This window comes from Athene cunicularia (genome assembly GCF_003259725.1).
Source record: "Athene cunicularia isolate RWA chromosome 7 unlocalized genomic scaffold, athCun1 chr7_part1, whole genome shotgun sequence".
NCBI lineage: Eukaryota > Metazoa > Chordata > Aves > Strigiformes > Strigidae > Athene > Athene cunicularia.
In genome coordinates this window covers 12419151-12446904 of record NW_020799107.1, presented here as the reverse complement: position 1 = coordinate 12446904, position 27754 = coordinate 12419151, and the positions used below count along the sequence as shown (strand labels likewise).

The 27754-nt window shown below is 39.0% G+C and overlaps 1 protein-coding gene across 1 annotated transcript in view; it reads right to left on the bottom strand.

Moving 5' to 3' along the window:
- Positions 1–27754, bottom strand: part of DIP2A (disco interacting protein 2 homolog A) — a 95402-nt gene that overhangs the window by 2716 nt on the left and 64932 nt on the right. Inside the window, exons 20-39 of the mRNA XM_026852424.1 lie at positions 23680–23816; positions 22226–22306; positions 21934–22061; positions 19798–19912; positions 18440–18641; positions 17753–17862; positions 17524–17604; positions 14912–15035; positions 13966–14087; positions 13561–13672; positions 13223–13332; positions 12582–12712; positions 10606–10774; positions 9259–9429; positions 7122–7151; positions 6004–6065; positions 4415–4472; positions 3870–3944; positions 3015–3189; positions 294–417 (exon numbers count right to left, since the gene is read on the bottom strand). Coding sequence (XP_026708225.1) covers positions 294–417; positions 3015–3189; positions 3870–3944; positions 4415–4472; positions 6004–6065; positions 7122–7151; positions 9259–9429; positions 10606–10774; positions 12582–12712; positions 13223–13332; positions 13561–13672; positions 13966–14087; positions 14912–15035; positions 17524–17604; positions 17753–17862; positions 18440–18641; positions 19798–19912; positions 21934–22061; positions 22226–22306; positions 23680–23816 — 2317 coding nt within the window. The remainder of the gene's footprint in view (positions 1–293; positions 418–3014; positions 3190–3869; positions 3945–4414; positions 4473–6003; positions 6066–7121; positions 7152–9258; positions 9430–10605; positions 10775–12581; positions 12713–13222; positions 13333–13560; positions 13673–13965; positions 14088–14911; positions 15036–17523; positions 17605–17752; positions 17863–18439; positions 18642–19797; positions 19913–21933; positions 22062–22225; positions 22307–23679; positions 23817–27754) is intronic.

Here is a 27754-nt window from a genome sequence, read left to right as displayed (position 1 = left end):
CCCTGTGACAGGACAGGGGCTGTGCTGCTTGGGTTAGTACCATGCACAGGGTGGTCAGAGCCCACAGGAGTCAACAGGAGCCTTTCTGTTCAGGTCAGCAGGCTCAGAACCAGGCTTCTGTAACCAACCCCTCCACCATAATCTTTCTATTTCACTGCAGTGGTTTCTAAGCAAAGTTTTGGTGAGTTCACTTTACAGCAAGCTCTCAGTCTAGCATGCTTTTCCAAAGAGCTTGACTTCTGCTACTTTGAAGGATGTAAAAGGATACATCAAAGTAATACTGAGGCTCTTACCATTCTGCAATGCTCTTATGTGCTCTTATTACAGATGTCTCTATGTCGATGGGATGGTACCTCATTCCTCTGAGCTCCAGTGTTTCATCCAAAGAGCCTACCACATAAAGGGCATCATGCCTCTCTGCAATACAGCACAGACATTTAAAACATCATCAGATCTATAGAGCAAACATGGTCATTTGTACATGCTTATTCCTGATGTTCTAAGATGTTCCCAGTGCTTCCTAGAAGAAAGAGTCTGTAATACATATCATACTCTAACATTTGGAGAGAAGAGAATTAAGAGAGGTCATGTAGCACTTATGCCTATTGACTCAAAGCAAATGAAAGCAGACTAAAAAGAACTTCTGGGTCATCAATTATGCCCTTTTTCTCCCATAATGTAATCTCAGTTCACAAACTCAATCAAAATCCATTGTTAAAGCATCTTTTTTTCCTACTATTCCTTGTCCCACCAGAGAACTTCTCTCCTCTGATTGACAGGAACACTTTTCCAATTTCCAAATTTAACATTTCTTTCTTTTTAAAACCAGCTTATACCCACTTGTCCTCATGCCAACAATATTCTTCTCAGCTTCTTAAGTTCCCCACAGTTAATGCAGTGAGAACAACTCTATTTCCTCCACAGCCCTAGCTTTGCTAGGTTACATAAGCAAAGCTTTCCTAGACCCTGCCTGAAGGACACGCTCTCCACATTGAGATGTTCATCCTATATCTCTGTTCAGGTCAACTTCACTTTTTTTTTTTGAGCAGAATTATGAAATAGGCATAATCATGTACCTTGAGTCAAAAAGGATGCTGGGAAGCTCCACTGTATTTCATGCATACTTGCTAGGTTAATTCACCATACATAACCTCTCAAATACCAACAAACTAAAGGACAATTGACATTATTCCACAGTGATAAAAATCTCTATGATATATGATTTTTCAGAAATCTACAAGGCACAAAAACTTGCTACACCTATCTGGTGCCTTGCCACCTGCATTTTCTTATTTGCAAATGTCTGCTCACAGATTCTGATTTCTGTCAACTACCAGCTTTCTCAAGAACAGGGAGCCATTTAACTTTGAGAAGTGACAGAAAGACAATTCCATCAAAGCATCCTGTGCAGAACCTTGCACTAAGCAGTGATGTGCCCTGGAGGTCAGGTAGCTACCCTAGAAATCAGAGAGGAGGAAAGTAGGAAAGCTTAGAGCACCTCGCTCTTTTATGATGCTCTACCAGCTCTGAAGAGGAAGATTGACATCAGTAAAAGTTTTTGAGAGAACTGGATTGACATTACATCAGCTCCCACCAAAAGCCTGAGACCACACTCCTTCAGGAACAGAGACTGGCAGACACAGAACTGCTCAGTGTACTATGTAGGTTGAACAGCTGGAAAGGGCTGGTGCCAAAGAAGGGACCCTTCTGTGTAGTGGTGGTAGCTGTGGGCTAAGGATTCCACACATCACTGATGTGTTTCTTTACCAGAATTCACCTTTTGTTCTCTGATGGCACTCTGGCTGTGGAAGACGGAAGCCTGCATGACACTGCTCTGGAGGAGATGGAATTGAGTAGGCTGCAGGGATTTCCAGAGCTGGAGCAACCGCACCCACCTTTCTTGTTCTCAAGAGCCCAGGGAGACTGAATAGCACATCAGCTCAGTAGACTGGAAGATGACCCTCTCTTAGCAACGAAATTCAACAGTTACGTCATGGACCAGTTCTGAAGCCTGGACTGGTATCCGCTGCAAGAGATGGTCTAGCCCTTTAACAAAAGCCTGCACCTTGAACAAATTGCTCTCCTCACTCACCCTTCTTCCTTCACATAACTGAGAACTAAAAGTAGGATGGACATGCATGGTGTCCCCCAAACAGACATTTATGTTCCAGAAGTAGGAACACTGCTTTTCCATCTTGTACTATGAGTTAACCACAGGAAATGTAGAAGGTTTCTGTGAACCCCCTACAGTTCATTATTCAGTGACAGCAATGAGGGGACACTGACTATCCACGTGGATACCACCATTTGTTTAAGTCTGATCACAGACAATTAGCAATATACATTTGCTAATAAGTTAAAAGCATCCAAACTCTTTTACTTGTGATGTTTAGAGATTACTTTTTTTTTTTAAAAAAAAGTAATAATCAAGAGTTATTCCTACTCCATATTCTGTCTCAACCTAAAAAGGAGCAGCTTTCCTTCCATCTGCTTCCATGCCTCAAGTTTACACATCTTGGCTTAGACTGAAAAAATTGTATTAATAATTTATTTTCTATGCTGGAAAAATTATGGAGAAGTTACTCCTCTAGAGCTTTAACTTCTGAAAGGCTGGGAAGCCACTGGTATTTGTGCATGTCCTTAAACTGCTGAATGACATTAGTTGTATGCTCTGGATCAGCACTGAAATACTGCATCCTGTCTGTAAGGAAAGCGGTTCAGACGAAAAGCGAGTAGAAAGGCTCTAGTGCTTCTAACAAATCTGCTCGTATTATTTTGTCTAAGTGGAAATAAAGGAAGATGAACATGATTTCCAAATCTGTCAAAAGGGCATTATGAACTTCTCCTTCTGCATGATGACCAATGAATATGTACACAGTAACAATTCATGTTACATTCAGCACTTCTCTGATGAAAGTCAGGATAAACTTGAAAGACAGCTTACTCTTTGCTAGCTCAACTGTCCCAAGGACTTTCAAACACACGCTTCTGTAACTACATTTGTTTTCTCTCACCTCCACTAGCATCAGTAAGTTCTGTTCTGCGCAGAAAGCCAAGGTACCCAGTCCGAGCCCACACAGTCTGAGTGTCTCCAAAACTCAAGCGAGCAGTAAAGTGATCAGCGTGCAGTGCTTCTTCTCCATACACTGTGTAGTAACCAGTAGCATTGTGTGGACTACTCACCCATATCTGGGGGATTAAAAAAAAACCCAAACAAAAAGGAATCATTACCATATAAACAAAGGTTATTTTGCTAGACCAGGCAGCATCATTTATTGATTTAAGAGATCTGTTCCACTGACAATTTCATTGCTCCTAAAATGCCAGGAGTTTTAAAATAATTAACTTACTTCTGCCTCACAGAACATGACCAGGGAAAAAAAAGTAAAAAGGAGTTTTATATACATGTAATTGGGGATGGTAAAGAGGAAAAATGAACTAGACATTTGGCTTACTGAAAAGGAACACCCAATAACCTGCAATCTTCTACTAATTAGGTATCTTAGTATACATAAATACAGATTCATATAAAACAAAGGTTAAACCAAACAGCAAATTACCTCATTAATAATGTCCACTGATGGGACTACATAAGATATTCACTGCCTCTTCTAGCTGCCAATCTGACACAGACTAGTCAACTGGTATCACCTGGTACTAGCGTGCAGTAGTTTGGCAGAGGAGGGAGGAAACCATGCAGACATATATACGAGTGTGTAAACAGTTCCAGCTCTCTATAAAGTTCATTCACTTTCCACATTAAGGCAACTGTGGCTGTCCCACTAAGAGATGGGCATTCATCTAACACAATTTATCTATATATATTAAATTACTGCTGATAACAAAGTACAACAGCATCAAAGCTTTACCTCTCCTAAATGCGAGTCTCCCAGAGGTCCCTTGGTTTCTGTGTGTGCTATGATGACCTTTACCCCTGGAAGAATCTTGAATAAGGAAATAGAAGATAAGAGAACTTGAATTCATCAAAAGAAACATTAATAATGCAGAGCCACCGAAGTCAGTAGTCTGTGCAATTCCTCCTTTTCTACTCTTCTCTGCACCACAGATACCAACCATCTCTTCCTATCAAGTTGTTTAACCATTTAAACTCTAAGCAGCTGTTTTGCAGCTTCAGAGTGGAAGTTTGTTTCACACCTGAAAAACACCTTCCACATGAAGGCCTGATTTTTTCAGTTGTAGCAACGTATTCTACTTCTTCACTTCATGTACCTGGCTTCATCTTAACTAGCTGTTCATTTTATGGCCTCTCTAGTGCCTCTCCTAGATATACTTTAGATATACTAGATATAGATTAGTGAAGCTCATTGCACAGATTCTGTATTGAGATCCAGCTGAAGCATCTCACCACCCAAGTAAGGGTCATGAGGAGGAAGGATTGCTCTCAATCTCTTACCTTCCCAGACTCCATAAGCGGCAGACTGTGTGGGGAACCTCTCTCCACCAAACGCACCCTGAGAAAATAAGAGAATGCATTTGTACAAGGATTTATGCACTTAAACAGAAGTTAAATAGATGTGTTCCAGAATATCCAGTGTTATTGTATCCTTAGCTGCACTGACCAAACTGTTATGATGCCAGTTACTCACAATGCAGTAAGACAGTTATCTAGCTGTCTTAAACACTTACATATTAGCATTCCCATACACCATGTTTCTTTTAAGAATCAGAAACTTAGCTCTCTGGAGAGAGAGCTTCTTCCAACAGAGCTCTAAGATTGCAGTTCCACTGGCATTTTAAATTCACCTTCTTTGCTGGACTCTCCTGCCACACTGAACCATGGCACAGCGTCAGTAGGAATTACAAAAAGTGAAGAGCAAGCAGCCTAAATGGAACTGAGTGACACTATGCAGTCCATTAGTAACATAACTTATGAAGACAGCACATTTACAGAAAGAATGAGACCTGGGTGCAGTAAAAGAGGTGTACAAGAGAAGCAGCTCCTATACATTATGTTGTATTACAGTATCCCTACACCCACAGGTTAGAAATAACTAACAGCAGCAGCTTTGAAACTATGGCCAAACTTGTTTTTAACAGGAATATATATCACATTAGTGATATATTAAATAAGGAGAAAATGACTGTAGTTTACATTGATCTGCTCAAATGCCAAATTAGGATTATGCAAATGATGGTGAATAGCTTGTCTTCTAATGGCTAAGATTTAAGCAAGTTAACATGAAAATAATGACTACAGAATTAAGTCTGATGGCAAGTATCCTTGGCAAGTTTCCAGATGACATGTGTGTATTTTGATATGGTACATCCACTTAGTGGATCTGGGAAGGCTGAGGGAATTGAGTTGGCTTTGTCTGAAGAAAAAAAACACAAACAAAACCAAACAGGACACCAAAACCAAGGGGAACTCTAACTGCACTTTTTCCACTACCTAAAGGATTGCTGCAGAGATGGATCTGGATTTCTCAGAGTTGCACACCATAAGGAGAAGAGGCCAGGGACATAATACAGAAGATGGGAAACGCCAGTAAGGAAAATGTCCCCAGAATGGGTGTCAGTCTCAGCACACACACCCAGAGAAGAGGAGGCTCTTCATTCTTGGAGATTTTCCCTACCGAACTGGTCCTGGCCCTCAGTAACCTGATGAATCTCACCCGGTCCTGCTTTGAGCAGAAGGTTGCATGAGGGACATCCATAGAACCTGCCCACCCTGTTTCTGTGATTCTGTAACTGAACAGCCAGTTGGCAGTGTCACCTTTTGCTAATGGTATGGTTAGGTAAGAAACAGCTCATGAGTCTAGATTACACAGGGCTGATGAACAGACAGCAAGTTAGGTGAGGGTCAGCAGAACAAGTGATGGAGGAGGAGATGCCGGACCGCTTCCAGCACACAGCTGTCATTCTCTAGGGTGGGGTTCCTTGGATACAGTGCCAAGACTATCTCAACAAACCAATGCAATACAACAAAGCTGAACCTTCTCCTCTACAGTCATTAAACTGATAATGCTTTAACATAATCTGTACCTGTCATGTCGAAGTGCTCTCATATCTACATAGACTGTTGTTGGATCTGGTCCTGCTGTTCCCTAAGAATAAGAAAGAAGAAACAAATTCCAACAGAAGCCAGAAAATCTGCTTTCATTCTCATAGCCACACAAATCCACAAATTCATCTCCCTTTTTTACTGACACTTATAAAGTACTGCTCTAATCTACCAGAAATACAGTAAAATAGCCACCCTTTCTAGAATGACTGCCATAAAGCTTTGATGTTTTATGGAATCAGTAAATGAATGAACAACTGAAGTATGTATTTATATAGGTACGTAAGTTTTAAAAATTTTATTCTGGTAAGCACCTCCTCTAAAAATTACATGGCAAGTGCAAAGCAAGTAAGCATAAAGTTATGCGGGCCTAATCTCCTTCCCAAAGCCCAACTGTTCTACTTTATAATAGTTTTGTCAACTTTGAAGAAAAAAACCTCCACAACGTTTAACTAAAACATAACTCTAACCAACCCATATCATTTCAAGGCTCCTCCCAGTAACAGACCAGGCAGGGGTAGAGATCTTATTGCAGTCAGAGGATAAACCTTCTGACCAACTCTGGTGAGAGGTTTCTCGCTTCCCAACATGGAAACAGGGGACCTTTTTTTTTTCCCCAGCAGAATTTAATCTCAAAACAACTGGAAACTACTGTGAAATGCATATTTAAACTAAAAAAAAAAAAAAAAGTCAAAGTTTTGTTGACTATTCCCCCCTGGAGCACAGTTTCTTATTTTAGAAATACTTAAAATGAGGACACTGACATCAGCTCAAGACTGCAGTGCTGGAGAACAGCAATAATGCTTTTATAATGACATTCCCTTGTAATTCTGTAGCACTGCTGAGGCTCAGTGACATGGCCACACCAGTGGTAATTTTAATCATTGTTATAACCACCTTTCTGGCTTGTTTGAGAAAGAGGTTTGGTATAGCTACAAGTGGTCTTTGTGAGTAAAACCGAACATCCTTAGAAAAAAAAAAATCTCACTCGATCTGTTTCAAATGAAAACTCTTCTCAAATGGCATACATTCATTACAGAGCAATACTGCTGAACCAGATTGACTTTTGGACATTACAAGCACACATGCATCACTATACCTGTTCAGCCAGCTTGCCCAGCCTGTTTGGCTGACAGCGGGACCACAAACAGAAGTAACAGAGGCCATCAAAGTGTGTGAAACAGAGAGAAAGGGGAAAAAAGAAAATACAAACAAAGAGGCACTGGAAACATAAGATACACACAGTAAGACAGAAAACAAAACTCATACTGTTTTAGAGTGAAAAGAAAATTTCCATTTCAGATTACTTAAGAGCTTGACACTTTTAAATGGTTCACTGGGAAACATGCAAGTCCCAGTTAATAAACAATAAGTATGATCCCAGACAGATCATACATAATATGTCTGTTGCCTTATCATAAATTCCTGATCCATCTGTAAGTATCTAAAGGCTGCTTGCAGCTTCAGAAACACCTTCTCAAGTAAACCAGTCCAGTAAGGCTGGAAGACATTATGTATTTATTTGCATGCTAACTTGTACCAAATATCCATTCAGTTTGGTTATTCATCTATATTCATTCAAATTCAGTAATTTTTAAAAGTCAAACACAGATATCACTTCAGAAGAATGGGAGAAGCAGGTTAAAAAAACCACTAAAAACGGGCTCAAGAATGGAGGACAGATAAAAAAGGTAAAAAACAAAGAGGAAGCTTAACTGCCCAGCAGCCCTACACTCTTCACAGTTTTCTTTGGAGTATTTTTCACATTGCCATTTAATATTCTGCAGAAAAAATGTTTTTTCCCACTTTGTGCAGTCTGAACAGCAAATATCCAAAACTGGCTTTTAAAATTTTTATTTAGACAAGCAATTCAGAAAGCTGTTGTTTCACACTTGGCATATGAAATGTTTTATTCAATGAATTTAAAGTCTTAATTTACAATCAACTTATTTTCATCTGTATCCTTCCTATTTTTCCATCTACTGATTCATAAAATTGCTCTGACTGCATTTCTTTATAACTATTTATCTAGGGGTTGTTAAAAACCTCTTCTTTAATATATGTGAAAGAAACTACAGAAACTAAAGAAACAATTACAAATGGCAACATATTTAAGAAACTCATGGCCCAAAACATCTTTCTTGTAGGAAATCTAGAATATTAAAATATGTTCTGAGATGAAAAAAGGCTTTCCTTCATCTAGTGGGCATCAGAAAGAAAAAAAAGAAAAAAAGTTTTGCATAAGTACAGTAGCAAACTTCATAGAAACATATATTTTTTTATGAAGTGTAATTCATATCAATGAAACTGGAAATAAAATTCACAGTTACACACATATGTAATGCATGTGACATCTATGAAATTCCCCACATGAAAAGCTATATACTGCTGCAACTGAAACTTGAGCAGTTTATTAACTCAAGTATCATCCAAAACCCAGGGTGCTTTACCATTTTCTAGACCATACTTAGTACCTGATTTTCAGGCAAGGTGTAGAATTTTTGGTTTTGTTTTCCTCTCCTAACTAGAGAAGAATCATCTCATTAAGAAAAAATAGATTTAATTTGGTTAAATTACACATACAAGATTATCTTCAACTGATATGAAACCATCAAAGGTAGATCTGGACCACAGCATGTCATTATCTCCAGTCTGTGAAGTAAGGCTGTGTAATTTTATGGGTGTACTCTCCCCCTCAAAAGCTTCCAATTGTATACCTTTAATTGAAAAAATAGTCAACCTCTCACATAAGGTGAGACAAACATACTTCCATGTTGATAATACTCATTTTTAAAAGTAAAAAAACCTGCCAATCTCATTGATTTTCCTGGGTCTTATTTGAGGAACTCTGTCTTCCACTTAATTCCACATATATGCAAGCTATTTTTCAGTAGACAAAATCTGAATCACAAACAAGCTGAAATAGCACTGCTTAAAATACTTAGTATGTTTATAATACTTAGTATGTTTATGAACAGGAAGTTGTGTATTAATTTAATACTGCTCCTGCATGGTAGGAAGGAAACAAGTTTCTTAGTCCTCTGTATTAGAAAGGCAAATCAATTGGTCATTAGTACAGAAAAGTGAAGTTATCATAATCCACAAGGCTTATTTAATTTGGTGATGAAGCAAGCAAGCAATGGAGCTCTAACTCATTAGAAAAAAAATACAGCTGAACATGATTTCCTATCAAGTCCTCAGAGATTCTGTGTAAGGAATAAGCAGTTTAATCTCACCTGTAAGCAAACTGCTACGTTGACCCTGCACCCAAATGTAGTGCTCACTGCACGAGCAGAGAGGCCCAGGTCTTTGAATAACTTAGAGAAAGACTGTGTTAACGCAATCCTTGGTCTTTCCTCTGCAACAACCATGCATGTTCGCACGCAGGACAGGTTAACTCCTTTCATCTGAAAGGTTGCATGAAGAAAACAACATTTTAAATTTGAAGTCAGAAATTCTAGAAATAAGCCATTTTAATTTGTAAAACAGATCAACTTTAAAAACACTAGAATAACTGACATGAACTGGTTAAACAATATAGACATGGACTGCACTCATTTTGGCTCCATCCACTCAGGACAACCCTCTAAAATCCTAAAATGCCAAGCACCGTTGTGGCAGGGTTTGATATACAAGATGCAAACCATGCGCACGGTGTAGCTGCAACACAGCCACTCATCATTTTGATCTGTAAAAAAACCACAAAATGTCATTGTGTCACAGGGCCGGGCTAACAAGAGACCTCCTTACTCCCAGTGCTGTGCAGTTCAGATGCAAGGAGAGCTCATCAGAGTGAACGTCAACCTGTAGCAACAGGCTGTAGGCCAGGATTCCCTTCAGTGAGGTCCAAGAGACAGAGGGACAGAGGTTTTTTGTCTATACTGAGAATAAGCACAATGTAGCTGCTTTCTTGTGTGCAACAAGTTTCCAGACATTCCCAATGGAAGTCCTGACCAGCTTAGTTACTACAGGCGTGGGAACTGTCCTACCATTGAAACAGAGGCACCTCTTCAAGGAAATTTTCAGTTAAGAGATTTCCCTCAAAAATAAATGGATGTATTAGTGTGTAATTGCTGCTGTTAGGACGACTGCATCCATTCTAGAACTCAATCCCTTTGGTGTCAAGCAATCTGAAAGCAGGTGAGACTTGCCAGGTTTTTAGGGGGCTTTTTGTTTTGTTTTTTTGTGGGGAATTTTTTTTTAATTTGGGATTTGGTGGGGCTTTGGATTTTCTTCTTTTTTGGTATGGGTTTTGTCTGAGGTTTTTTGTTTGGTTTTTTTTTTCATCTCAGACAAGAAAAAGTTGATAAGCTTGCTATGTATTTTGCCCAAAATCTCAGAAATACCCAGCAGCACAGAGGTGGCATAAATAAGAGAAGTGGAAGACATAAGACTTCTTTTTTTCCCCACCAGAAACAGAAGAGCTAAAACTTCCAGCAATTTCAGTATTTCCCAAAAAAACAAGTCATAACAGGCTTTCACAGAAACACTCATGGGTCTATCTTTTGCAAGCCAAAACAAAGTATTTTTATAAAGATACATGTCTTTATGTATCAGTATGTTGAAAAATTAGGTTCACTTACCCGAAGTACATCAGTCTGTGTTCCAAGGCCTTTGGTGCACATCTCCATCACAGAGTAAGAGCAGAATGTGACACGTACTTTATACTGACTTACAGCAGACAACCACAGGGATACATTGCTCTCCAGCTCCAGAGGAGGGACTAGAATAGACTGATGACCTGAATATACACTAGAGAGAGGAAGAAAAAGAGACACGAAAACTTCAAGCCAGCATATAAAAGCCAGAAGTTACATAAAGTCAAAATGAAGCAAATATAGGAAAACTGAGAGCTTGGTATCTATCTGAACTCCAGCTTATCTTCTCCACATAGAGCAAGTTCTCTCTTAGTTAGGAAAGAACTATGGGTTAGAGATAAGTCACAAACTTTAAGAGGAGTGTATTTGTCCTGCAGTAAACTGTGCTGAACTATAGGCAAATACTCAGTGCCTTGAATAGACAGAACTTCTGACACTAAAACATTAACATCAATGCAGTTACAGATTACAATTGATAACAGAGTTGATTTCTGTGAGCCATTCTAGGGAAAACGCACCTTCTGCTTCGAGTGAAATGAGTCTTTAACATCTATATTGCACCATTCAAGTTTTTCGTGTAATTTTCTAGCCTTTGCCATAGGTATCGCATATATATATTATTTATATATAAAATATATAGGTATATATTTTAAACAGTGTTTATGTAAAATATTTAACCTGGATACCAGTTAACATGAGTTAAATTCAGAGTAATTGAATGAGTCAAATGAGTCAATGAGTAAAATTCAGAATTCACACCATCTTTTAATTATTAAATAAAACCCCCAAACCAAACCTCATTTCAAGACAGTAAATGCCATGACCATACAGTCTTAAATTACCAAATGTTTTTTAGATCAGTTACTATCAACAAAATCAGTGACACAGCCCCCTGTAAAACCACACTTAGATAAACCAATGCACCTTGAAAAAATAACAGCATCTCTAACTGCTTTCAACAGGTAGCTTGACACACTTGCCATTTCTCCTGACTAGAGTTGATGTGTTTTTGTAGTGGACAATATGACGAGGGTTTTTTTTCTTTTTAAACATTCTAAAATAGAAGTAAAATTGTTCTGTAATAAAACAGTCCTTCAAACTAAAAATAAAACTGTAACTCAGATGAAACACAGCAGAACTTATATTAACTCATGTACAGAAACATGAGACACGTAGTTCCCTTCCCTAAAAATATTTTTTTAGATGAGTTTAGATTTTAATTCTTCCATCACTGAGGTTTCTTCTCCCTTCACCCTGCCTCATTTTATTGATGACATAAATCATTAGATGTCACTAAAGTTAAATTTTTGCTTTTCTTCAGTACACTTCCATTACAGCTGGGGAAATGAGAGAAATAAAGAACAAGTTAACTACAGTAAATTTAATTTCACCTGCTTACAAAATAACCTTTCATATTCAGTTTCTGCATTTTTAAAATAAAATATATAAAACACTATTAAATCTTTGAATTAGTTAAAGCATATGGAATGTTTTAAAGGGCAAAAAAGAAGAATATTTTGTAGTTTTGTAAAATGTGCTGCATTATAGTAATCTGATTTAATCAATTCAGGTCACATTCATTTTAAGAAACATTTAATCGCTTCCTTTAGCAATATTTCTTAGTGCATACCAATCTTGCAGCCAACACCTTAAGGGTCTTGTAAAAAGGTATGATTTAATCTCAAAAGACTTTAAAAGGATTTATTTAATCAATGTGAAATAGACATTGAAGTCCTTTTTTTTCTTGGATTTGGTATCTAACTAATTCCACTTGCAAAACTCAAGTTATTCAAGTAACTAACTAACTTTAATTAATTAGGTTATCACAAAAGGTATTCTACGAAATACCTATTAAAAAATCTTAAATTGGGTTTCTCTGACAGTTTCATCCACGACTGTGTGCCTTGGATTCTAGAGAAGGCTGGGAACACATGAGAAAGCCTGTGACTCAAATGACATACCTGCACAAGCACCACAGTGCAAATCCCAAGCCACAGTAAGGGTCAAGGCAGATAGCAATCTGGCGTGAAGGGTACAGCTCACACTGTAGCTTTATAGAGCGACATAAGGCACTTGTAGCTGCATGCGACATCTGTAAGAGGAAAACAGGGTGCTCTCTGGGACTTTTTTATAAAAATAAGGTATCACGTGTAGTAACTGATAGAAATGTTTATTGTAGAAGACATAGCAACATGTAGTGACTTGGGGTTTTTTAAGCACCTTTAAAACAGGAAAGGGATATGAACCCAGAACTTCACAGGTACTTCTCATGCTAGTGACAAATGACATCTGTCATGACATCGAATGACGCCAAATGACATGGCATCTCTATGATAAATCACAAAAGAAAACATTAATGAACTTTATGACAAACACTCTCCATTTAGTCCCCTCTGTGATTCCTCACATAAGGCAGTAAGATTAAACGCTTCCAAAAAGTGGATCAAGAAATTTTGATGTGTGTAAATTGAAAAATAAGCTTTCTGAACACTAGGATGGTCCACTTACAGTTTTGTGTTTCTTCTCTAGCGGATGGAATGAATGCAGAATATGCCTATATATAAGGAAACAAAGTATAATAATCTCTCTCTTGTTACTCTACCTTTACTCCTGCTAATATACCAGTAGTAGACACACTGAAGTCCAAATATGCCAACATATCTGGAGATGTAGGTCTGAAAATACTAGCCAGCTTCTTTTTAGGCATATCATCTATTTAGGATATATAAAAAGAGAAAAGTACCATATTATTCTTTTGGAAAAAGAGCACAGGACAAAAATATATCTTTCTAGCATTAACACAAGATGCCTTCTACAGTTTCTGGACAGCTATTGTGATGCATTGCAAGATACATCCATTCAATTAGGCAGTTATGATATAAAAAAATAAATAAGTCTTCAAACTATTTACATTTTGGCTGGTAGGCAAACATTCTGTACCTGTATCCAAAATAGTGGGCCATGTTTTAATATCTACAGCTGTTGCAGCTTCCTTGGACTTCAGCAGTTTCATTATCGCCTGTGTGGTCAGTATACATGCAGACTTACTGACCTGTAAAAGACACAGCATTAAAAACATTTATAAAACTAGAGAATGAATGCTCGAGTGATTTCATATCCATCCAGATGAGATAACCAGTAAGTTGAATAGATGAAGAAAAAATGTTGGAAACAAAGCAAAATAAATCACAACAATAAAAAGAACATTTTAAATTAATTTCTGAAAAAAGTATTTGACTACTCAGTCACAGCATGCTTTTTTTTTTTTCTAGCTTACTTTACACTGACTGCATCAACCATCCTACAGCCACCAAAACCATTAGGAGAATAATGTCTAATACATACCTCTACAATCATTTTGACAGTGGGCAGAGTGGTAGCAAGATTCTGTGGATGAGGTGGGCGAACAGTGATAGGTATACAGCCAGCATATAAGCAGCCATAGAAAGTTGCTATCAAGTCTACTCCTGGAAAGGATATTTGTGAAATAAAGAATTACTAGAACAAAAAGCCAAGCTCTTTCACCAAAATTGAACTACATACTGATTTATTAAGATGTAAGGGTTTGTCACAAAATTGCCTTCAAATCAACGGGCTGTTCTTGGCCATGCCCAATTCTATAAGGTTAAAGTATTTTGCATTTGAGAGTTTGCAAAAACTATTCAAACCCTACAAACTTTACCTTTGTAGGGATATGTTTTCATGGAAAGGTAGTATAAAATAACAAAAATAACAAAACGAGGTATTGTAGGTTATGAAGATGACAACTCAGATTCTTTGAAAAAGCATACATTTGTTTTTCACAATTATCACTCTGAAATATGCAGCCAGCCTACTTTTGCAAGGTAATACTTTTTTTCCTGAGGTACACTTGTAAATACACACTAGTAATGCAAATTTGGGGTCCAGATTTCACTTTAAGAGACATCCTTTCAGGAAAGAAAGGGTGTTCATACAGTGACATCCCTAATCTAGCTTTCAGTGGATACATATGCAGTTTTATGCCATTCTCTGAAGCTGAAAACTGAGAATCTTTAATGTGGTTTAAATCAAACTACTCTTGCATAACTGCCCAGACTCCTGGAACAGTGAGATGAGATGTTTGGTAAACATAGCTTTCCACTTAGGAGAAACAATAATAAAAAACCAAAAAGGAAGTATCTTCCTTGAAATCCTAAGTCACTGCCATATATCACTATATTAAATGGATTTTGAATGCTCTGTCTTGGCAAGTGTTGTTCATTTTCTTGTGGTCTGACTTTGATTTTTGCTTCTTGTTTTGTCCTCCTACCTGGAGGGTAAACAAGGGCCACGTGGTCACCAACATTCAGTCGTCCTTTCTCCATCAGTGCGACTGCCACTCTCTCTGCTCTCTTGTGCAGCTGTATGCATGATGCAGTGCTGGCTACAGTGCCCTGCACAGAACAGATGCAACATCAGAAAACTTTGTGGAGAACAGTTTGAAACTGAATAAAGTCCATGCTGCAGATGCAGTATTTCCTTGTCCTTATTTTAACAGTACATTTTAAAGACTCTGGTGTTTTGGAAACCATGCTGCTGGTATCATGACCTTTTAGAATGCTAGAGAATTTTATATGCATTATTCTGAACATCAGACAGTGAAGTAGCTTCTCAATTTATTTGGTACCACAAAAAGAATACCTTACAAATATTTGAAATGTCACAGGCCAAGGGAGAAAACACAATAGTAGTAGTGGTAACACAACTGGTTTAGCAGTAAGTGAAGCACTGCATCAGCTTTACCCTACAAGACACAGCCAAACCTCTAGGTGCTTTTGCAATCAGCCGTCTTAAAAGTGTAAAGGGAACTCTCCTGATGTCTTTCATACAGGTATTCTTTTAAAAGGGTCATAGAGACAACCTGAGCTGTGTGTCCATCTTGTAGAAAGTGTAATTCCGACAGCTGTGCATTTGGAAAGTCTTCACACGGAAGCAGCTGTATCTTTGGATTGCTTAGGCAGTTGCAAAGTCATGGGGATTCCAAAAGGCTTAGTCCAGTTTTTGATGTGAAGACAGAAAACATCTTTTTTTGCTATCCAGCCTAGGAAGTGGTGCCTTAACCTTAAGCCTGTGAGGTTGGGATGTATCCATTTTTCCAAGATTACAATCCGATTTACGAAAAACTGGCTAGAAACCACCTCAAAGGAAAAAAACAGTCAGAGACTGAATGAAGCCTCCCACTCTACAGTAAGGATTATCACAGCAAATGTCTGTTATACAAGTATTCAGTTTCAAGTCCAAGACGAGCTGCCACATATAATCCTCAGCCCAAGTGCACAGCCCTCTGATCCAATGTCTAGTTTGACGCAGGATGGCACTGGCACTCTGCTCAGTTTTATTAAGGAAATCGTTGTTAAAGTCATGCAAAATAAGAACAATAAATACAGTTTATTGTTGCTATAGGAATAGTAGCAGCTCAAGGCCTCAGGAGAAAAATATTGACATAAAAAGGTGTAAAACAGAAGGGTTTTTCACAGAGAGCTATGAACATACTAACATTTAGCACTGTAGCTTATTAGTCCCAGCTATTTAAGATGTGTTCACCAACAGAGAAATTTCTTTGTGCTTAAGTTTTTTGTCTCCTTTTTGCAGAGTCGCCTTGTGAAGGGTAAAAGTTGCCTGAACAAAGTGACCCAGACAGGGGCTTCTTCATACTAGAATACTTACTTCAAAAGTCTCTTCAGCTCTGAGAGAAGAATAAATCAATTCTGTGGCTTTTAACAATAGCCATATTGAAACAGTTTCTTCTGCTAAAGCAGAGTTATCATGAGAGAAGTCAGAACTTTGAACCATGTCCTAAGCCATTTTGCCTGTGTGAATGAAACCCCCAAAGGCAAATCCCTCACTTCCCAAGGACTGCTGCTGGACCTTCCGAAAGCATGTTCCCTATCTCACATGTCTGCAGTACAGCACAGCAGAAGATAGACCCAATTTGTCACTGGGCTGTTATTGTCACTGAAAGGGTAGCTACTGAGTACAGGCTCAAAAACAGACCAACTCTGCCTCCTGGAAGGAAAGTTGGGGAATAAAAAAGTGCCAGAAAAGTAGTAGAACAACCTAAAATATTTGAGTTTTCTGAAATAGGTATAGTATTAGTGCTCCTCAAGCCCAGGGAGGCTGAAATACTGAGGAACATACAAAAGTGCTCATTTTTTCACACCCCTTTACAAAATGTTGGGATGCACAGGGTACATGAATGCTCCGAAACTACTGACAGCAACATGCAGAGTGTGGCTATGAACAAAACCGATGTATTTACTGGGAAACATGACTGTTGCCTTGTCATATGTCATAAAGGCTCAGATAGCCCTTGAATAAAGTAAGTATATAGAGCCTATAATTACATAGAGCCTACACTCCAAAACTGAAGCATTTACTTGTTCATTTTAGAGCAACTGTAAGTGCCATCCGTTTTGGGGGCAGAGCCTAGCTAAGGACAAGCATCAAGTCTCCTGAAGGCTGTGCAGTGCTCCTGGAAAATACAACTCCAAAGCTGTCTCAAGGGTTCTTTGCTTAGGCTCTAGATCTTCTAATTAAAAAGTCCTTCAGCTCTGACTTCCACTTACCCTTGTGCTCAGGGATAAAGACAAACTCATGGCTTCCATGAATATGACAAAAAGTTGTGTTCCAGCAGGAAATGCAAATACTGCAATGTTTTAAGCTAGGCAGAATGCATACTGTAATTCCAGATGTGGAGTGAAAGATGTGGAGTAAAATTCCAGGTGTGGAAAAGTTATGCTGCTTGCTAATTAGCAATTTTTGTCTGCTTCATCAAAATAGCCTGAAGCCTTTTAGGAAAAGACATCTAGCTGGAATTTTCTTAGAATCCAAAGAATCTTTTGCTGATCACAATCTCCAAGTATGACCTAAAGTGTATCTCACCTTGGAATTCAACAAAAGGAAGAGAGGATGATCTGGAGTTGTCTGAGCTCGCCACTGAAGAACATCTGCTAAATACAGGAACTAAAACAGAAAAAAAAAAAAAAAAAAAGGAGACTCAGATTCACTCAAAATGCATGGTGCTTAGTTTCAGCAGAATACTATAACTGGTCTTCTGTCATTTTGAATAAACCAATTTAAATATTTAATAATACCAGGACATCAGTGTTACCTTTCTTGCCTGGTCATTATCCTCCAACTGGGTAACATCTCTCCCTGAGGCTTGTGCAATTCTCTTTCCAGCAACAAGGTTTCCTACTATCATTGAAGCAGGGCCAACATCTGCATTTTGGAAAACAATGAAAAATGAGGAAAAATAATGTAAGGAACATGTAATAATCTATAATTCAGCCTATAGCTTACTATAAATGCCATATGTAACATACATCTGAAAAGATGAAAAGCTAAAACCAAGGATCATATTGCATAGAAAAAGAGAGGATAGTATGATATATTAAAAATCAGTCTATTACCAGGACAGTACATTAAAAATCAGTCTACTACTGATTCAGCAAATTGAGTTCTGTCTGTACTTCAGTTTTATTATGTGAGTTACAGCACGTCTGAAGACTGCCCTTTGCAAGATGGCCAATACAGGAACAATTTATCATGCAGCTAAAGAAACACGGAATTGGTATGCTCTGTATGTCCTTGCATTTACCTGGAACTCAAGGCAGACCATAATGCCTCCACTGAGCTCTGGGCTGCTCTGACACTACCACTAGCTCTGCCAGCTTACACAGCTTAAAACCATCCAACTTGCACAGTCCTGAGGTGTCATATTGCCCCTGGATCACACTTGGCACATACCCTCAGAAACAGACCCACAGAATGAGGGAACATGCTCTGGGTTACTCACCTGGTTGTTTCTGTCGAGGCTTAGGCAGGTTAGTAACGCAAGTATGTGGACACATCAAGACATTACAAGGGTGCAGAGCACCCTCTAAAAAGCGCTGCTTGGTTTCTGAAATATGAATTCCTCCGAGTGGAGCCTTTGGCAAAGTGTTGGCTGGCACCAAAGCAAGACAGTAGACGCCCACTTGGTGAATGCTATCAATTGCCTTGACAGAAAGAAAAAAAACCCAACCACATTCCATGTTATCAACTGGGATGTAGCTAGAGCAAGAATTTGAATTCAAGTCATTTAATAACAAAATTTTTACTTGCACCACAATTTGCAAATAAAGGGTCCAATTCTGCACTCACTGAACTCATAGAAGTTGTGCCATGACTTCAATGGGAGCAGGAGCAGACCCAGGACTTTGCTTGTGCACTCTATCAAGGGGATGCCACCTGCACATCAGGGATTAGGAAAGTCTCTTAAAAGTGGGCAAAAAGTGCAGAGATTTTAAAAAGCCAAAATTATACCGCAGCAAATTTAGCACGTATGGCACAATCACAAAAGCGCAGTAGAACATAAAACCACAAAAATAGGGAGGGAAACATCTTGCTGCCTAAAACTTCAGTGTCTATTTTAGCTATGACACTTCTAAAAAGAGCAATAAAAATATTTTCTCCCATCAAAACCAGCTTTTCTATTACCAGATATTCCCTCAAAAAAGATTATAAAGCTTAAATTAGACAAAAACCATTATTACACAACTGCCTTACTTCCAAGAGGAATCTTCCCTTAAGTTGTTCTCTCTAGCCATCCCTTCAGTTGTCCCTTCACCAGAGTCTTCTTCCGTAATTGCTCTCTCACTTTTTACTTCCTTAGAACTGATTAATTCTGAAATCTTCAAATGCAAATCTACCAGAATGCCTCCCCCCGTCCCGCCCCAAAACACAATAATCAAGGAAAAAGTTTTTAATGCTTACTGTTGGAGATCTAGAATAAGGATGTTAGTGACACAAAAAATTTTCAGGGTCTGTTTTGATACTTGGCACTAAGTATACCCTTAAGCATTTTCAAACTTAACTCTCCCAGACAGTATGAAATCAGCAGAGATATGCAGAATTGAAATGAACAAAAACTATCATTCTTAGAACTTTTAAAATTCCTAGAAGTTTGAGGTTAAAAAACATTCTGAAAGAAAGTCTTACTTTTTACAAAATTCTGTTACCTATCAACCCTGAAATACATTCCAAAGTCAGCTTATTACAACTCTCTGTAGTTACACTGATAGGTTTTTCTTATGGAAAAAAAGATACTCTAATATTCTCATTTCATACATCAGCCTTATTCACCTGGAAAGAGAGAAAGGACAGACTGACTACCTGTAGAACCCTGCTCATCCACTGAAAACTATCCTCCTCTGACGCATCAGGGCGCTGCTCTGCCACAAGCACTATTCGATCATCATGCAAAACGGTCACAGAAAACACTGCTATCCTAAAACGCAAAGGACAGAAGAATGATAGGATGCAACATATGATGAACATAGCATGGTTTATTATAATGTGGAAATGACTGCAACCTTTCATGGTACTGTTTCAACACACACAAGCATTATTCATGCCAGATCATCACAAAATCACAGACAAATTTAGAACAAATATAGGTTCTTTATTGTATTTTTTTTCTGCTGGGGGTCAAGGGAATTTGCAGTCACCAATGTAGCACGCGTTTAACACAGGCAGGTTCATTCCGTGCAGGGGCTGTGCAAACCTTGCCTACATAACTCCATCATGCACGCTAAATTTGTTGCGCCTACATACAGTGTCTCTTCTGAAAGACAACCACTATGCCAAATTACTGACCAGCACATGTATCAATGCTTGCATGGAAAATTACTTACTCCCACTTGTGTATTAAATTAGTTTTAGGCTTGCATCTTCTAGGATAAAATATTAATAATGTCTCAACCAGGTATGTGCCATTATTTTTATGATATGTGAATTGCACAAAGTGATGTAAAAATGAGGAAAGCTCAACTTTCATAGAATCATAGAATGGTTTGGGCTGGAAGGGACCTTTGAAGGTCATATAGTCCAACCCCCCAGTGCAATGAGCAGGGACCATCTTCAACCAGATCAGGTTGCTCAGAGCTCTGTCCAACCTGACCTTGAATGTTTCCAGGGATGAGGCATCTACCACCGCTCTGGGCAAACTGTGCCAGTGTTCTCATCGTAAAAAAAATCTTCCTTATATGTAGTCTGAATCTATCCTCTTTTAGTTTAAAATCATCACCCCTTGTCCTGTTATTACAGACCTTATTAAAAAGTCCCTCCCCATCTTTCCTGTAGCCCCTTTCAGTACTGGAAGGCCGCTATAAGGTCTCCCAGTCTTTACTCTAGGCTGAATGCCCTGAATTCTCTCAGCCCTTCTTCACAGGAGAGGTGCTCCATCTCTCTGATCACTTTTGTTGCCCTCCTCTGGACCCACTTCGACAGGTCCATGTCTTTGCTGTGCTGAAAGCCCCAATGCTGGACACAGCACTGCATGGGGTGTCTCACAAGAGCAGAGTAGAGGGGCAGAATCACCTCTCTTGACCTGCTTGGCCACACTTCGCTTGATGCAGCCCAGAATATGGTTGGCTTTCTGGGCTGTGAGCACACATTGGTGGCTTGTGTCCAGGTTTTCATTCACCAGTATCCCCAAGTCCTTCTCCTGGGGGCTGCTCTCAATCCCTTCATCCCACAGCCTGTACTGATACTGGAGGTTGCCCCAACCCAGGTGCAGAACCTTACCCTTGGTGAACCTCATAAGGTTCACATGGGCCCACCTCTTGAGCTTGTCCAGGACCCACTGAATGGCACCCTGTCCTTCAGGTATGTCAGATACACCACTCAGCTTTGTGTCATCTGCAAGTTTGCTGAGGGTCTGCTCAATCCCACTGTCTGTCGTTGATGAAGATATTAAACAGTACTGGTCCCAGTACAGACCCCTGGGGGACACCACTCATCACTGATCTCCATTTGCACATTGAGCCACTGTCCACTGAAGAGCAGTAAGGCTGGTGACACAATATACAATATCTCTGAAGGTCCTTCAGCAGCCTCAACACTCATAGTTTGTTCTTTAGAACATGCCTCAAAGTTCCTCCCTAGGCTGCTCTGCATGAAAGGCTCAGGTGGACAAAGGAGAGTTGTGTTTTACACTTGGCATACAAGCTTCATTTGACTGTCTTAAGAGAAGCTTTGGAAGAAATTTCAGACACTTAAAGATCTATGTTTATACTATGTGAAAGTGATTTAGAATCTATTATGAATAAAGCAGGGTGTCAATATTTGTCTTCCAAGTTAGCAGGAACAGCCAAGTTCTTATCTGGCATATCACAACCTAGTGCCACCTTTCCTACAAAATTCACATGCAGAGCTCCTGTGTACACTATGTTAACACTTGTTCATCTGCAGGTGAAAAAAAGAGCAACAAAGTCCAACCAGGAGTGGTGAAGTTTTTAATATACTCACCTTCCCCGATAAACAAACTTCATGGGTTCGACTGCCAATGCAGTGGCTACCACATCATCTGCATTGTGCCTGCGGCCACTAACTGTCATTAAGCCATCCAATTTTCCTACCACAAACACCAAATAGTCCTGAAAAGAAGACAAGATTAGAAATAGAGGGGAAAAAACCTCCAGACTCCTCAAGATCTATATGAGGTCACTATCCCAACACAGAATTCTGCTGAATTTGGGTGCATCACTTAGAGTTGGGAGTCTGGACAAAGCAGGGCCTCAGATGGCTCATTCACACTTACAGGACCCACAAAGCCAAGCAATCCTGTTCTTGTAAATGGCTGGTCTGAAACAGGCACGCCGGCTGCTGTCACTGGAATGGCCTGAAAGAACATATTAAGTATTCAGAAACTCATGGTACTGATAAGAAAAACATTTTCTGCCTGTGTTACTGCAGCTCCGTGCTCAGGTGAAAAATTGCCCAATGACAGCAGTTACTATCATGTCGAGTATGAACAATTTTTTGAATTAAGAACACACCAATTCTTGACTCTGCCTTCTTTCTTATCTTTTTCTCAGCTACTTAGCCTTCATAACAACAGTTCACACCACTTTTTAAATCAGGTTTTATAGTATGCACTCATGTAACAATCAGAAAGTCTTTCCACTGTTACTATTAACATCCCCAATGAGATACATATCCAGGCATATCACTTCAAGGGCAACAAATGCTACACTATCAGAACCTGGAAAAACTTAAGTCTGCTGCAACTATGGGACTGCCTACAATAGAGAATCAGGCTCATTGGCAAGTTCCTCTCAACTGCTCAGGTGGTTTGCTTGCCTTCCCCTCACCCCCCAATTCTTCCATTATATCAGGTTTCTTGCTATCTCTCTCACTAGCTAAGGGCAGTGCTGAAAGCTAAGCTCTTTAAAGTGCTGAGGCCTGGTAAGCTGACAGGCAGAGCTTTTTTTTCAAAGAAAAGACTATGGTCAGGATTTCCTTCACCTCTGTGGTAGAACATACTTCTGCTGAGCATTCAAACTGCTGCCCAGTGTAACACTACTGTGTGTGCAACATTCACTCCTTTCTTGACAGAAAAGACACAATTAGGGTACCAGTGTGAGGAAAAATCTGGGCAGAAAGATTGCTTTTGCTTTACTTTGACAAACTACAAGGCTTATGGCTGTTATGCTATCATCCTTACTATCTCTTCTTCCATATACCTAGGAACATAATTGCACATATCCAACAGCAAACTGTTTAGTGTTCTAAGAATTACAGCAAATGAACACTAAAGGTCATTTTGAAAAGCACATACTGTTTGCAATACACAAGGAAGCTTTTCTAAACCATTTATTAACAAATGCATTTTGATGCATGAAGAAGCTCGCAAATAATAGAGCAACTTCTAACTCTATGTCCCAAGCTGTGCACTAATAAATTTGAAATGTCTACAGGTGATTTTACACAAGACTGTTGTGTTAATACAGAGCTAAGGTGAATTTAAATGCTAACATAGAGACAACACTGGGTTGCAGAATATAGAGGCAACTGACTGACTGCTGATGGGACTTTGTATTTTTGGTTATAAAAGTCAAAATTTCATATTCTGATAGAGAATAAAGCAGTGTATTTGGCCATGGCTTTTTCTAATAAAATAAAAAAGGAAGTTTACGGAACAAATAAGTTTATTTGCAAGAAGAAATACTAGAAATTTAACAATGAAACTACATTACAAAGAAAAGTACAAACCTCAAACACATTCCTGGTGATTCCAAGGAGGCCAAAATATGCTGTCCCAGTTGCACCTGAATTCACACATATTTCTCCAACCTCATCAGCTTTACACAGATAAGGAGTTCCATCCACCTTCACCACACACACATTTGCTAAAGGGAAAGGAAGAACACAGAGTCACAGCACTGGTATGCTTCAACAGCTGACAGAAGTTGCTTTGCCACTGACAGGCAGATAAAGATTTTAGTATCAATTATCTATCACCTGCAGCAAAACCACAGCATGCAAGAGAGCTCTATCTACCTTTCTGACAGCTTGTGTGATGTGTTCTCCAAGATGCAAGTTTGCAAATGCAAATTTATTTATTAAGAGTGCTTCACAGTCTGCACATTAGCAAACACCGTAGCAATTGCTTTTCAACATGAAGGCAGATGGTTTGATCAAGTACAAACATATGAGAATAAAGAAGAAAAATATAAAGATACCTATTACAGACATACCACTCCTTTTATTTATTTACTTTGGTATTCACAGTATCATTCCTTAAGTTATGTGAGACATACATTAGAAATTGAGAGAAAAACTAGGGATTTTTATTCTCTGTTAGGTCAATGATTTTTCTGCATTATGACTCAAGATTAACAAAGATATTAAAATGGCTACCTAGGTCAATACAAAATAAAGAGAGCCTTTGAAAAATAACACAGACTATGCCATAAATAAATGTTCTGCTCTTTCCCATTGCATCTGTTCCCACCTCAGATAATCAGAGTACTTTGTGGTCATACATACTATATTAAAGAAACCAACCACGAGACCCCAGAGGTATCAGAAATTTATTTAGTTTGTTTATCTCCATCAGAATCTTTTGAATGTTTTGGCCAGGGAATGTATTTCAGATAGGAAGCCCAGATAAAGCTTACAAACAGCCATTATAAAGGACTATATTACAGTTTTATAATTAAATCATTCTTAAGTGATATACAGATAGCCCTTACTTCTACCACTGTTCAACCAGCATGAAGAGAAATCATAAATGGGAAGTGGGACACTTCCTTTAATACTAATGCATATTAAAGCCAGGTCTGCTGCAAGCATGGACCCAGAACTCTGCTGGGTAGAACAGGTTCATAGGTGCATTTTCAGATCTCAGAGAAGTCTTCAGTTCTCAACAACTTAGGTCTGAATAGGAAAGATGGTAATTCACCCTACCAGTAGATCTATGTTATCTTGGTTTCATAAAAATTATCTATCAGACCAACTAGTATTTATTAATAAAATGTTTGCAAGCATGCAGTGATCACCTTTGGTGACCAAATAAGGAGATACCATTCAAATTCTGGTACAAGTCCAAGTCCAAATTAGAGCAACAGTTTCAGTTGCTGAAAACTCCACATATGAACTAGAAGGTTGGAATTAAATCACACAGTATGAACTATCAGTCCATTGTGCAAAAAATGCAGTTTTCAATTTAGGAGGAGAAACTGGGGAAAAAAAAAGCCATTTAAAACTTAATAGTAAATTGAAGCAGAATAGTTTATTACCACAGGAAGTAATGAGTTAACCTCAGAACTCTGTATGTAATGCTTAAGCAATGATGCAGAGAGAAGTGTTAGTAAGTGGAAAAAGTGTAACAACTTGTAGGCATACACAAATGCTACAGTCCTCAACTTGTTCACAAACACAGAAAACCCAACAGATTAGCCTACTGTCCCCAAACGATGCTCTATCCATGAAGCCCAAGGACTATCCTGTCACCCTGACCAAGTGAAAAAAAATACTTACCAGTAACCAATGTATGATACAGGTAGTCTACACGTACATTCTAACAGCAGGCATAGTTCTGCCCTGCCATGTGATACTGCAAGGTTTTCCTTTTGCAGTATCTGTAGAGCCTGTACTCTTGCTTCTCCTTCTTTTTCTGCTTCATGTGTGACATACAAGAGAGTGCATCTACCACCATTTCAGTCTCTCTCAACAGCATTGCATCTGAAAAAGAATTAGAGAGAAGGGAAAAGCAGATGGGATGGGAATGTACATGTGGACTACACATCACGAAGAATACTGATTACTGGTAAGAAAGCTTTCTTTCTTCAAATGAGTCCACATGTACATTCTTATAGATGGTGACTTTCAGCTGTTAGTGCTGCCATGAGATTTCTGGCAGAGGATGAGAATCCTACTGTGCAGACGACCGCACTAATGCCCTACAAAAGAGTGGATTCAGCTTTGGATGTTCAAAGACCAGTACAGCATGAATAGAAGAATAATGTCAGAGGCCTGCACAGCAGAAGGCTACTACCAAAGGTGCCTGATGAGTGTTAGAAAGTGTTCTCTTGTTCCACTTTCACCATTTCACAGTGGATCTGTATGCCACTGATATTCATTTGGATTGTTACTGTGTGCCAACAGTGGAACTTCAGGATCTTCTTGTATCAAACAAGTCTTCCTAAAAGGCCTGGGTCTGTGAGAATAAAAAGAAGAGGGCCCTCCTTGCACTACAGTCTTTAGCCATAGCTTCTGTTCTAGTGTTCTGTTCATGAAAGCTTAGGAAAAATATTAAAAGGCTAGGATGAAATGCCCCTACCACCTTGTGGAAGGTATTTGCAGGGTTTCCAGAGAAACCTAATCTTCGAAGAAAATGGCATAAGATGTCCACTGCAAGGACCTGAATCTTTCCCTGCTCTTCTGGGAAGGGCAATAGGCATAAAGCAAGCCAACTTCCTAGGTAAGGATGAACAAGAATCTAGACTCTAGAGGTCGTCATACAAGCATCCAAAGCACAACATTTAAACTAGAAGAAAATGTCTCATCACAAGTGTACACATTGCCACAGATCTCTAAAAGAAGTTCTGTAGTGGCAGGCTGTTGTGCCATCAGGTGATAGACTGAAGCCAAGTAGAACACACAGAAACAGTTACTATGATAAATTCCAAGGACTGAGTGGGGATGAAGTACTGCTATCTCATATTCACAAATCCAAGAAAAAAGACTGAAAGCTGCACAAAATTGTTCTGCAAAAATTCACAAATCAGGTACTGAGATAAAGGAACTAAATGCATCTGCAGTGAATATACATCATGATAAACTACAAGAAACTGGGCAAATGTTTGCTGAGACATGGACAGAGGAAACATTAACATCTAAGGCATCCATAGACTGGAGACAAAATAAGCATCCTACATTTGAGAAATCTGAACCATTCTCCTTGAATTTCTGGGAAAGGAACTGAATTCAATCACAGTCCAGAATGTGGAACTGTATATGCATAAGTTCATCTTATGATCATCAAGAAACCTAAGATCTGGCACCAACCCAAAGTTTTCTGCTTAAGAAAGTAGCTGCTGCATCACTCTTTCTATGATCCAGGCTTTGTATGATTAGAAGCTGTAAGGATATAGATCTTCTGGATTAGATTACTGTCCTGTCAAAGAAAGAATGTGAGAAGGATTCCTGTAGATGAATGGAAACATTCAGTCATGAAGTAGCAGGGAGGCAAACTTAATTGAATACCCTGAGCATCCATATACTGGTCCAAGCTGAAAGTATAATAAGCTTCCAAGATGACAGAAGACATAGGAATCACATCCCAGTTGCAGTGAAAGTTAGAAGCAGAAAACAGGCATAAGAAGAGAGGTTTGGTACACTCACTACCATCTTTACCAGTCCAGTTTTAAAAAATGAACTGAAGATTGTTATAAGCCAAATATTGCTTCTTAGCAACATTAGTCCCAGACAGAAACCATGCAAAATAGCTCAAGGTGGTCAACGTGTGAGGTAAAACATCATCCTTCAAGGAGTTGCAGAGAAGACCCCAGGAGAATGTGTATTAGGTTGTCTCTTAAGACTTTCCAGGCTATCGTTAATGGGAAGATTTCTTCATGGATGCTTGGACTTCCCTGGTGGCTCTTGTGATTGGCATTCATCATAGATAGTGAAAATGAACAGCCAAGGCAACCAAAGAGACTGTGGCATCAAGAGTGGCCTGTGGGTTAAAAACCAGTGACATAAGACACAGTCTTCCTGCTGAGGGGTCTGTTGAATAAGATCCCCTAAGCAGGTAGGCTCAGTGACTCAGAAAAAAAAGCAA